The sequence below is a fragment of the Chelon labrosus genome (genome assembly GCF_963514085.1).
Source record: "Chelon labrosus genome assembly, chromosome: 17".
Classification (NCBI taxonomy): Eukaryota; Metazoa; Chordata; class Actinopteri; order Mugiliformes; family Mugilidae; genus Chelon; species Chelon labrosus.
In genome coordinates, this window is record NC_140350.1 from 4708970 (window position 1) to 4722416 (window position 13447).

At 40.5% G+C, this 13447-nt stretch overlaps 2 protein-coding genes across 2 annotated transcripts in view; both read left to right on the forward strand.

The window, feature by feature from the left end:
* Nucleotides 1-1683: 1683 nt before the first annotated feature.
* Nucleotides 1684-3269, forward strand: LOC311502345 (gap junction delta-2 protein; the record flags this gene model as incomplete). Its single annotated transcript, XM_084564530.1, has 1 exon — nt 1684-3269. Exon 1 carries the CDS (start codon nt 2157-2159, stop codon nt 3267-3269), a length of 1113 nt encoding a protein of 370 aa, XP_084420656.1. The 5' UTR covers nt 1684-2156.
* A 2400-nt stretch (nt 3270-5669) lies between these two features.
* LOC311502643 (unconventional myosin-XVIIIa-like) overlaps nt 5670-13447 on the forward strand; it is a 55751-nt gene continuing 47973 nt past the window's right edge. Inside the window, exon 1 of the mRNA XM_084564968.1 lies at nt 5670-6862. Coding sequence (XP_084421094.1) covers nt 5903-6862 — 960 coding nt within the window. The 5' untranslated portion in view covers nt 5670-5902. The remainder of the gene's footprint in view (nt 6863-13447) is intronic.

Consider the following 13447-nt stretch of genomic DNA (forward strand, 5'->3'; position numbering starts at 1 on the left):
ATGAAAACGACAGAGTAGATAAACTGCACGAATTGTCCGCAGTGGACCAAAATAACACACATTCGGTCTAATCCTGTGCTGAGAATACACCACTTGTATCACATAAACCCAGATTAAAAATGTTTAGCTTGTCTTACATACCTATTTCGTGTAGAATTTGATGATTTTGTATTTATCTAGGCAAACCCCTTGGGATAATGAAAAGCCTCACCCATTTAGGTGACAATGGAGCCCTGTGGATCACTAAGTTGTTGGTAATGTTGTTTATTAAGATTATTTTTGACTTGCACGTTAAAGCCGCCGATTATGTACACAAAAAAGTACATGATTAGAAAATAGGAATTACAATTTAGTATATCTCACTGTGCAAAATCTCATATTAATGTTTATTTAGTTCATTTTCTGAATCAGAAAAGTGTCCGTAACTTTGCAGTTCATCATTAAACTGTACTACTGATGATGAACATATACAACATATAGGAGACTACACCATCAGAGAGGATGGTAACTGTCATGGCTACATAGGTGAGCAATAATAGCCTCATTGTATTATCCTGGTACTTTGCATATGTAACACAGAAGTTGTATTTATCCGTAGTTTAGTCATTTGATTATTGAAAACAAGATGTGCTCTATTTTTAGCCAATATCAGTTGAGTGGACTAATGACTGCTCCATTGTAGCGTAGTAATTCTTAGTTGATTAAGGCAGACGATATCTGGAATACAAGATTCCTCTCTGTGGTCAAATGATACTTCAAAGCAAGCCAAGAAAAAAAAAACTACAGAGCCTCTGGAGTTACAAGAACAGAGGGTGATGCCAGATGACCTTCATAATAACCCAGGGGTGTCCTTCAAGCTCAAATAACAAGACACTTATCATTGTTTGGTGTTGCTGCATCATTTATTAAAGTTCAGCCAGAGTTATCACTCCATTTGTCCTTTTCTCATTCCACATTTGCTGTAAAACAACAACATGATACTAATAAATGAACGTATTCATCTAAAAAATAGCCAAATTAGTAAGTGTGCTACATGAAGATAACAACTTACGTGCCAATAAAAGCAATGCCATTTAACTTAGATGGCAGCAACAGACAACAAAAGTTTAAAAAAGTGAAAAGTTACAATTAATTCTTCAAACCACCATCAAAAATGATGAGATCTGATTTAGTATGCAGTCGGGACTCTTCAATAAATTGCCCTCACATATCAAAGTATTAACATCTCCTGCTAAACGAGACTTCCGTTTGAGCGCTAAGTGTGTACGGATCCGAGCATGAATCAGTATTGTGCACACTCTTTCCAGTATGTTCTTTGAACTCTCTGCTCGTTGGTGAATGGCCGCTCAGCGAAGGTGCCCCCATTGTACATTTCAATCTTTGTCCCACTGTACATTGAAAGCCTTTATTCACATACAGTGCAATGAACGTTTCAGTTAGAGTTGGGGAATATGTGTGGTCAGCCCATTCTTCCCTTATCCAGCTCAAAAGACACGATAACGTCCAGCAACAGGCTGCTCTTGAAAATTCAGTTATGCGGATTGCTTCCTCTGATATTTCCCTGCTTTGGATAAGGAAGACTCAGATTCTCCAAAGGTAAGTTCCTCCAGGGCAGTAGAAAAGAATGAATGTAACAGAAGCTGATTATGCCGTTTGCACATTTTACTTGCTAACGAGACGATTTGCTGATCAGTTTCTCCAGTAATCATTGGTAGTTCATAATGTGCTTAGCTTATGTGTTCATCTGACAATAAATTTATAAACATGACAATTTTAAAAGGTTTCTCCTTGAATGTAACTGATCTTTTTGTGAATATTAGATGGTACTGGTACTTCTCTTAATTGAAAGCTTATATAAAAAAAGGCAAAAAAAGGAATTTGTCCATCTGAAAGATCCCTGTAAAACAATTTTACTGAATGTCATACTAGTCTGTGACACACTGATTATGACACTGATATTTCATGGTTTTTCTTTTTACTGTTATGGAGGATTTCCAGGCCAGTGTTTAAATCCACTTAATATTTGAACGTGTGCGTCTTATGACTTCTTGTTTTCCATGTCTCATAATGCCAGCATAGGGTGTTAAGAGCAACCTATTCAAACGCATTCTGCCTGACTAAATAGTGTTTAACCTATTTCTTTTGTGTCAACAGAAATGGGGGACTGGTCCATTCTTGGCCGCTTCCTAACAGAAGTGCAGAACCACTCCACAGTTATTGGAAAGATATGGCTGACAATGTTGCTCATCTTCCGCATATTGCTCGTGGCCCTGGTGGGGGACGCTGTCTACAGCGATGAGCAGTCCAAGTTCACCTGCAACACCCTACAACCTGGGTGCAACAATGTCTGCTATGACACGTTTGCTCCTGTCTCACACTTGCGCTTTTGGGTCTTTCAGATTGTTCTCGTCTCCACGCCTTCTATTTTCTACATCATCTATGTCTTGCAAAAAATTACCAAGAATGAAAACTTGGAGGTCAAGAAGGTGGAAGTGGTACCCAGGTCGTCGCCTTTGCCAGAAAGAGACAGTCATGTAGGAGCAGAAAAAGAGGCAGCGCTGGAAGCCGGCAGTCATTATGACACCACCTATAACAATGAGAACTGGAGCTCACACGAAGGCGAGTGTGAGGAGAAGAGCCAGCTGGAAGAGCAAACGAATGAGGTAGGAAAGGATCCAACCCAACTCTCCAGTCAAGTACTCCTTATTTACATCATACATGTTCTGCTGCGCTCCATCATGGAGATAATCTTCCTCATTGGGCAGTATTACCTGTTTGGATTTGAAGTTCCCCACCTGTTTCGCTGTGAGACCTACCCCTGTCCGAACAGAACCGACTGCTTTGTGTCTCGAGCAACGGAGAAGACCATCTTTCTCAACTTCATGTTCAGTGTCAGTCTGGGCTGCTTCGTCTTGAACATTGTGGAGCTGCATTACTTGGGATGGATTTACATATTCAGAGTGCTACTCTCGGCATGCTGTACATGCTGCGAGCCAGACAGAGGCCGGATTCATCAGGTGGAATTATATTCTGACAGCAACCCGCTGTTGCTCGAGCTCAAACACTCTCTAAGTGGAAGGGTTGTCCTGCAGACCACCTCTATGGTGTCCCTGGACAGGAGCGGAGGCATGCCAAACCAGGCCATCTCCTTTGAGACAGACTCTACGTTGGAGTGCACTTCGAAGAGGAATACAGATGACAAAGATCGCACCAAAACTAGACTGTACAATATTGCCAAAATAGGAAGAGGCAAAAAATCTTGGCTTTAAATTTTTTGTACATTCTCTTTTTCTCACATTTGACTGCAGTTGTGTATCCCAAAATATTCCAAAATTGGTTTGTTTAAGAAAGCTATAAAGTAGTTATTAAAAGGTCTGTGACAACTCATAAAGTATCAGAGAGAAACAGTGACAGATTCAGTGTGTTTGTTTCTCAACACAGTTTCAGTTGTGTAAGTTTGCTTAACTAACACGAGCATGTAATGATTTGGAAAAGATTCTGAGTTGATTTAAAATACATTAGAGGCAAGTACCAATGTAAAATGTAGTGTAGCATTTTTTGAAATTGTGTCAGTGTATTTTCTGCAGTTTATTGATACCTCTACTCAATGCTATGCAACAATGGCCATAAAGTATCCTTTGTAAATGGCCAGATGATGTTCAAACATCACCTGACCATGATGTTTGAAGCCTAACTGTGACCTTCTTACATACAGTGATTGGCCTGTTAAAAAAAAATGCACAAGGCCTCTTATTCTGATTTGGTTTAAAACTCTGCATGTTGGTCTAATTCTCATTGTTTTGTCCTTAAATTGTGAAGCTAGAAACCAAATGTATGTAAAGTAGGTGGAGTGTAACTTGTACGCTGCATGTGCCGTAACAGAACATTTAGATTTTCTCTGTCGCGGCCAGAAATAACTAAACAATGCTCTTGCTGTCCAGCTTGGCAGCTAATACGATATCAAGTTTTGAAGAGCGTGTATTAGACAGTTTTAATAGTACATCCAAGTTTCAGAAAATGTAAAAACTTGGGAGACACCATCCGGTGCTAGTAGCATCAAACAAAAGAACACAAAGAATTACATTTAATCTTTTATAGAATTAACACTTGAGAATTAACAGTCTCAACGATGTTTAAACAAATCTTTGGACATTTTGGCATGTTTGAGTCTTGTGAAGTTACTCTGTACAGCCTCATTGTTTCTAGTAAACCAAAAGACCAGGAGGGGTCACTGCTGCCCAGTGTACACTGGCGCCGCCTTTGGGTGCTGTTGGAATTAGGAAATTTCGAGCCGTTTATGCATGTAGGCCCCTAATACTGTTGTCCAAGGCTAAATTTAGCACACCTTGTGACATTTAAAGATGTATTGTATTTTACTTCTTGACAATGAAAACACAGAATACTTTAGTTTAAGGCTTCGTTTTCATACAAATGTATATACATATTATCAAGCTTCTTTTGAAAGAGTTGATTTAATCATGGTTCATACTTCTGCTGTAGCACTTTGTAAAAGTAAAACGCATTGGTTTTTAAATTAAAATCACAAAGACGCGTTGAGTTTGCCTGCGTGTGTGTTGCCATCCCACCACAGCAATCGGAAGTCGGAGGCGACGGCATGCATTTGAAGGCAGCACAAGTACTCGCACCTGCTGTCAATTCCAAAGAAGAAAATGCCGAAAACTTCTAGTATGGCAGGAACGGTGACCAGTTCCGGGTAGGTAATTATCATACCTTCTGACAGCGTCTACTCTCTGTTATTTTTATTTTTTTATTTTTATGAATGACATTTTTTTTTACACTGAAAGGCACCGGTGCTAGAGAATGAGGGCAAAGCAGCTTAAAGGGAGAGCATTAAAGCCAAGCCGAGGACTTGTCGTAGCGACAACCTAGTTGAGTGTACAGTAAGTTAAGCAAAGCTATTCACAACTCGCATTCTCTATAACAAAAGTGCATTCAGCAAACTGTAAAATGCTGTAATGTCGTTGTAGTTGCTGTCGTGTATTTCACTGCCTGTCTGACCCTAGGAGATGTGATTAGGTGTGGATTAGGTGCGAATTGAGTGTTTATGTGATGTCAATAACAAAGCAGGGTTGCTGGCTGTGTGTGCATTCTGTTTGATTGGAGAACCTTGTTCTCCATCACTGTATTCTGAACATTTGAGTAGCCTCTCAGTATGTAGGGCACCTTCAGGTGTAATGTGGCACAGATGTGTCAGTGTGTGTGACTGGGAGAATGAACTCCAAGTCTATAGTGGGCTACATATTTGTTGGCTAGTTCGTTTGTTGAGACTCTAGAGAAGGCATAGATGATGCCAAATCTATTACAGCACATGAAGCCGACACCGTATGAACCTTTCTTGTGATTGTCAACAGATTTGTGTATTGACACTTTAAATGTAAGGTGATGTAATGATGACGAGTGCAAGCAGAGGAGAAATGTCATGACACGGTAACATGCACTACCTGTTTTCCAACCCTAAGATCTGCAGATAAATGCTGATTCCGACATAAGAACTTAATCAAAACCTTGTAACTTAAGATCAGCATTGTAAATAAAAAAGCAAAATATAGTAATATATAAGTAAGCAAATTATGGCTCAACCAAAGATAGATATTTTGCATAGATATTTGTATAAACAATGTATATTCCATTACAGACGCATGGTATTAGACAAGATTGGTTAACAATCGGCATATTTCTCGGTCAAGAGACAGTAAGCTGTTGTATTCCATCATGTGTTAAAGTTTTCATTTTCTGTTTTTCTGTACCTCTTCCCTACAGATGACATTACAAGGTGTCTGTGCCCATAGATGCTTTCAGCTTCTTTCATGAGACCATCTCCTACTAGCATATGTGAAACAGTTTCTCAAATCACATTGGTAAATAACAAAAAAGTTCAAGCATGTTTCATTTAATCAAGAAAGACAAGGAGAAGGAGAAGGACTTGGGCAAGAAGGAAAAGAAAGACAAGAAGGATAAGAAAGAACGAATGTCCCAGGCGGAGTTAAAGAGCCTAGAAGAGATGAGCATTCGTAGAGGCTTCTTCCACCTGCATCGAGGGAGCTCCAAGAGGAACTCTAGGAGCAAGCTGGAGATCTCTAGCCCTATTCCAATCAAGGTGGCCAGCAACACAGAGCTGTCCCTGTCAGACCTGGAGGCTGAGCACCATCACAACACCCAGGAGCAGGGCCAAATAAGTGGAGGTTCCGCTGGAGAAGATGCGAAGGGGAATGAACTGGAACATCATCGCAACTCTGTAAAGGAGAGAGCAGCCAAGTTTGGGGAACTGGCCAAGCTGAATTCAGTAGTGGACAAGAAGCAAGTCAGTTTTTCCCAGAGCAGTAAAGGGGACGTCGCTTTGGAAGCTTCAACCCTTCCTGGGCAGAAATGGAATACATCTATTTCAAAGCCCTGTCCCAATCCAACTGTGGTTGACATTCCTGAGTTGGTTGAGAAGACGTTCCCTGGTGCAGACCTACAGTTGCCTATGCTTGTTGCTCCACCAATACCAGACCCAAGAGAACTTGAGGTACAGAGGCGCAACACTGGGGATTTTGGCTTCTCTTTGCGGAGGACCACCATGCTAGACAGGAAGCCCGATGGAGGAGTGTGTCGGCGTGTGGTACACTTCGCCGAACCAGGGGCTGGGACCAAGGACCGGGCTCTGGGCCTGGTGCCAGGAGACAGACTAGTGGAAATCAATGGGATCAATGTGGAGAACAAAAGCAGGGATGAAATAGTTGAGATGATTCGCAAGTCTGGGGAGTTGGTCCGACTTAAGGTGCAGACGATTTTGGAGCTGAGTGAGTTGAACCGCAGCTGGCTGAGGACCACTCAAGGCCTGCACAAAGAAGCCTTTGATGTAAGTAGTACTGTTGAATCATGCCTCGTCTACCCTGTGAATAACTGTGTAACTCACTAAAAAATCCACTTTTATTCTTTGTCTCTTCATACCAAAAGGTACCTGCATCACAAAATTCATTTTTTTTGGCTATGATTTTATTTTGCTTATTGGAATATTTGGAAATAATTCTCCTTATTTGCATTTAAACAGAGTTTATGTTCTGGTGCTTCTGGAGTTGTGTTTTAAATACATGTATAATTGCGGATCACCTCCTAGAATCACTAGAAAAAGACAACATTTTTATTTCTTATTTTGTTATTTCTTTCTCCTAAGTATGAGGTTTCGCATCCACACATAGTGGATTAAAGATGTCTGGATTATGGGTGGAACTTCAATGATGCTGGTAATGTGATTTTGTGCTTGTACGTATGGGGGAGTGTCTATGTGTGTGTGTTTTGAAAGAGAGAATGTGTTCTGGTGTACATATAATCCCCCTCCCTCCCCCTCCAGTCCTTTGACACCAAACAATAGGACGCTGAAGGAAACAACGGCCCAAACGCCGCTGCGGCCCATGGCCATATGGTCTTGTAAGACTTGGCTGGCTGCCCATTCAGTTCTTTTCACTCGGATAATCATGTGCAACAAGTAGAAGAGCATCAAGTTAAACTCTTTATTAGCTGGCACAACAAACACCTGAATTTCAATCTTTTGTTGTTTGAATTTGTAGCAGTAGTGATTTAGATGGTGGTCATTCAAGGTGCATCAATAATGCTGTTGGGCGCTGCTGTTTCCCCATTGTGGGACAAATAAAGGTTTTCTTATTATTATTATTCTTAAGGATACATGGAAATAAAATGTCAGAGTGGTGCAAATTTATTTTAAAATCAAAAACAGTGGAATACTGCTAGCTATCACTGAATTTTAGGGAATGAAGGAAACATTTTTGCCAATTAAACAGCCTTACTCAAGGTATAGTGTGTTGTGTGATACATGACATAAAACAATGAGACAGCTGCTTCAGTCATTAAAATAGATGCCTTTTGACAGCGCCAGATTGGGCCAGTTGTCAAGATCAAATTGATTCCGAATCATACAGTATGAAATGACAATAGGGCTGACCTACTGACTAATACGTGTGTTTTGTGTAATAAAGGGGGTTGTCACCATTCTTTCAGGAGTTACATCAGATGGAACTGTGGGCATGAATGCGTACACAGCCACAGACTGGGTTCATTTACTCCTCTAGAGGAGATGCGCGTCTCCCTGTCCTGCTTTGTCCTACATTCAACTAATCTTGATGATCATTATGAGACAGGCCCTTTGAAAAAGCAGAAAAAGTGCATGTGAGACTGACCCAGAACCTACAGCACTATTTATAGCTTGTTATAATAAGATCTGGATTCTAGATTGAGAGCTCTGCAACACAATTGAGCACCATATGTGAAGCTTGAACATCACGTTGAATGCGTCTTTTTTGGACATTTTTTATTTTATTTGACATGAGTACAATACAAGATGAGGTCTGTTATAATGCTGAGCCTAGAGATGGTTAGCTTAGCTTAGCATACAAACTGGAAGCCTGGAGAAGTGGCTAGCCTGGTTTTTAGGTGCACTGACTTTGTGGAGTCCTGTCATTACTGTGATGTTGCCGAGCAACCAGCGCGGATCTTTGTGACTGCAGTGAGAATACAATAATGATAAGCCTGTTACCGCACAAAAACAGCTCAGGATTGGTATCGACTTAACACCTGCTCTCCCGCACTCTGCTGTCTGTTGTTTTTTTCTTTTTCTTTTTGTTGTATAGATTCTGATTACAATAGTTTCAGATAGTTTGTTTTATTAAAATGCCCCTCACCTTTACACACAAATCTGTCCAGCTGCCAGGAAAAAAAAAGATCTCACCAAATTAAATGTGTTTTAAAAGACTTGCATAACTGCTGTTCAAAGGTCAGTAGTAGATTCCTTCTCAAGAGGGAGGAAGAAATTTACGTGTTTATTCTGCATCCAAATTAAACAATTTCATGTATGCACTGCTGAGTACCTTTTGTCCCCTGGGGGACTGCTGCTGTTGTACAAAACATAAAAGGAGCTGTCAAGATTTGTCCACTTTCTCTCCTGAGTCACTGTAAGTTCTTCATCATGCGTACTGGCTATAGAGGTCTCATTCAGATGGAATCTGATTTATTCTGACTCACTCAAACAGACAAAGATGATTGTACTTATAATGCATACAGTGTTACAGACATTTGATCTCAGAGTTTATCGATATACATTTCAGCTTTTCATATCTGCTCTCTTAACTTTAGCTGGTATTTCAGTTTTGGTTTTAATGTGTAAGGTTTTGAAGAATGATGAAAAACGCTAAAATCAATTGAAATCAGTCTGGGTGGGAACATTTGGAACATTGATTTATCCTGGGGATCTAAAATAAGTTCTCACACCATAGATCTGTTCAGGTTATATAGGACAGGCATGCTGCACTGCATATGAGCAGGTGCATACTGTGGAAGTAGGTCCATCTGCTTATTGTTTTTGTTCAGACTTTATCAAGTGAGGGTCAGTGATGTAATTACAGATGATTCTTAAAAAGTTGGCTCTGATGTCTGTTGAACTAACGTTGAATGCCCCTAAAATTCTGTGTACCTTAATCTGTTTGGCTGTCTTGCTAAATATTGTAATTTGTTGAAATTTGTACATTTCTCCATAGGTTTGTATGTCCATCTGTCCTTGAGCCACAAGGGGATTTCTTGAAATTTGGTGCAAACATTCACTTAGACTCAAGGATAAACACTGATTACATTTTGGGGGGTCAGAGGTCAAAGGTCACTCACAAAGCACAATTTTGCCAATAACTCAGGAATGCCTTCTTTACTTCTGTCAAGATTTCCCACAAATGCGTTAAAGTGATGGCATTTTATATCCGAAACGTCAAATGCCAACTTCACTGTAATGTTCTGCACAAACAGAACAATATGTCTTGGCAGAGTTGGCATAGACATATAGTCTCTAGGCAGTAAATTCTTTGAAAATCAATTAAAGGTTATCGACTATATTTCTGCAAAAAGCAAACAAAAAAAACCCTTCCTCCTTTTTGGTTGAATATTTTCATTATGTACTGTAGTTTCTGGAGCTCATTTTACATTTAATAAAACTGAGAGCCTCCATGTGGCCCATGGCTGACCTGATGTTACCGAACCAAATGTTTCATTTAATATCCCTGTGTCACTTATCTCTTATCCCTTGCATTTTCTATCTTTCTGCAATCCAGGGGCAGTTTGGAGCTGTTTGAAAATTAGCACATGGTCTAATCTCCTCTCCAAGCTGTTCATTTAAATTACATCATCTCCATTTCCAGTGCTTTAGATGCTACTGTAGAGCGTATTAGCGCGGTCGTGGATTAGAAAGAGGTGGAGTTCTCTATAGGATGAAGCTGTTGTTCAATGATAGATTCGTGGCAGGGCACAAACAAGGACACAAGCTCGACTCTCTTGACTACAGCTTGACATTTCAAGAAAGATACTTGACATTCTTGGGTGTGTCACTGTCACTAAATGGCAAAAACTTGTCAGACGCACCTTTATCTTAACAGGTGTGAGTGAGAGCAGTCATACTGAGCATTATTATTTGTTTTATATACTTTTATTGGTGTCGCTATGAGAAAATTAAATTATATTTTGAATGTTATGACAGATAAGCTTGTGTTCAGTGTAAATCAACTGGCAAATGCAGTGTGCGATTAGTTTAATTAGAAGGTAAATGAGACCATAGTAGCTTGCTGCTACATGTGAGATCCCACCTGAAAATAATGTTGCTTCTCTTACTTGTTCCCGTGGCCTACTTTCAGAAGGAAGTTCTGATTTTAAGGCCTATCTGCTGTTACTGATTAAATTCTGGGTCACATGCTGGAATTTTTGAGAGAGTGATGACCCCTGATTCATTTCTGCTCCGAGTTTAAAAAGACATGGATACAGGACAAATGTCTCAAGGGATTTCTGATTGATTTTTTATTTGGCTTCTCTCAGGAAAGTCAAATTTTAATTTATAATGAAACAACTAAAAAGGGTCGATGCTTCAAGATTGTTTTATATAATGTGCAGGTTGTTTAGAATTATAAGAATATGGTATTCAATGAACTCACAATTTATAACATGACTCAAGCAGATTTCATAGTATGGAAGGATTTAACTGGGTCAGAGTCATCCGGGACTATGGTGTATAGAGTCCTTAATCTTTGGTCTATACCAACCACGTGTAGACAAACAGTCGACACATTGCTGTGTCCCAGTAACAGACTCTGGGGATTAGCAGTCTGTGCTAGATAGACCAGGCAGGCTGTGTGTTTGACTAGATCTTGCAAACGTGAGCTGAGCATGAGAAAGAAATCTCTCTATAACCGTTCAGAGACTTTTACAGGGAGGCTCTACTTTTTCCACATTAGTTGACGTTACAGTAAACTTCTGTATACTAGACAGTGTAGCTCAAATGAAACAATCGCTATCATTTTATACCCTGTACTTAACTAACTGGTCATTTGATAACTGAAACTGTTTCAGTCTATGAATAGGGAAAGAATGTGACGAGATTGGATTAGCTCATCCCTGCCCAGTCAAGCCTGTTGCTTCATTTCCGTGTTTCCCTTGTTTGATTCGCTCCATGGCACCTGCAAGCTGAATGCCTTCCACCAGGCAACTCAACCTTTACTGTTTTTACCAAACTGGTTTTACAACAACACCGTTTCAAAAGATCTTTTGTTTTAGGATATCAAGAATGTAGTTTGGATTGTTAGGGTTATTCTATAAATAACCCTATATAAATTGTATCTCATTTAGTATAGCTCAACATGAAATGGATGTTATTTGTGGTTTCTGCACTGTTACACTCTTATTATGGTTTGCCATCGAACAATGGAAAAGTCTTGAATTTAGGTCAGTAGTGTGCCCAAGCGTAGCTTTCTGTGAAGTATCGAAATCAATGCATTGGTTTACAGCTCCCTCTTGTGGTGTAAAAGGCACAGTGAAGAACATGCCTTTCACACATGTTAAAGAGCTATATCTTCAGTGAACAGATCCACCTGTATGCATATACTTTTCAGTGCAACGTTAATCTATGTTGAGCCTGACACAGGCACACACACAAAAACAGTTTAGGAGCAACTCCAAAAACATGAAAAACAGCTCAAGGTGTTGACCTGGCCTCCAAATTCACTAGATCCTAAACTGATCAAGTATCTGTGGAATGCACTAGTACAGCACAAGTCTGGTCCACAGAGGCCCCTCCCCCGAAGCCCCCACTGCAACATTCTGTTGCCAGACATCACAGGACACCATGTCCTTTCTCTGATGAGTCACAATTGTTTTGGAGGCACAAGGGAGACCTACAGAATATTAGGAAGGTAGTCATAACATTGTGCCTGATTGGTGTATATCGGTATGGCACCTCACGAGGGACACTCCTTGTCTGATTCTCTGTCACCAGGGTAGGAGAGTGGCAGGGAAAGGTGGCAGTGGCAGTTGATGTAGTTGTGCAAATTCTATTTATAGCCCCTCTGTGTTTCAGCAGCTGTCGCTTTTCTATCTCTCTGCCCGGCCCCCCTCAGATTAGCCCCCTTCACTCCTCAGGCCACAGCTTTACTGTGCTGGGTTGACTGTAACCCCACCCTTGTGGTTGCCCCCTTTCTCTCTCTCTCTCAGGGCTAGTGAGTGTGCGGTCTTAGCAGACCCAGGTCTTACCCTACCTTGGCCCTGACTGCACTCCTCTTGTGACAGAGTGAAGATTGGAAGGTTAACCAGGCCCAGAGAGAAGGTAATGGGCTCAGGCCTCTGGTGTACTTTGTGTGTGTGGCGAGTAGAGAGATCGGCTCAGGGTGTACATGCTCTGCTTAGCAGTTCCATTAGGGCTCTGCTGGCGTCTCAGAATGGCCTCTTTGCTGCTGAAACTATTTATAGGAGTGGACTCTGATGAAACACAGCCAGAGATGGTGAAACATGTTGGTGTGCAACTACTTTTTGCTGTGTTGTTCTAAATAGGTAACAGTTTTTGTTTAAATTGAGTAGCATCTGTTTGTGTTCACTAAATGTAGTGATGTCAAAGTGTGAAAGTTTCAAGAATGTTTGACTCATTCATTTGGTCGATTTATCAATTATATGCCTGGCTTCTCAGTGTGTTTTCTTGTTGGCAATGCCTATTTCTGTAGTGTGCAAGTCATTGGTTTCCTGACTGATTTTGTGTCACTCCTGCGAAAGGAACAGATGTCCATTTTTGTATGTAGCCATTTGAGTGTAGTTATTGAAGTAAAGGGAACTTCTTTATACATAGTAACTGAGAGCGATGACCACATACAATAAATAACACTAAAACACATAACTGGGAGTACAGACTTGTGTTCCTGTGCAGTGTGTATGTCTTGTTAGATCTTTATGTTCATGTTTTCCACTTGTGTCTTACAGTTTGACGAAAGCCAACCTTTCATTTCATCATGTTGTCTATGTGTTCTATCCTCAGTGCTGCATGGTCCCACTGCTTCGTTGGTGTATGACCAGAATACAAATTCACAGTATTCCACTGTTCTCGTCCAAATTCCCATTCTTCATCACTCAGCACAGT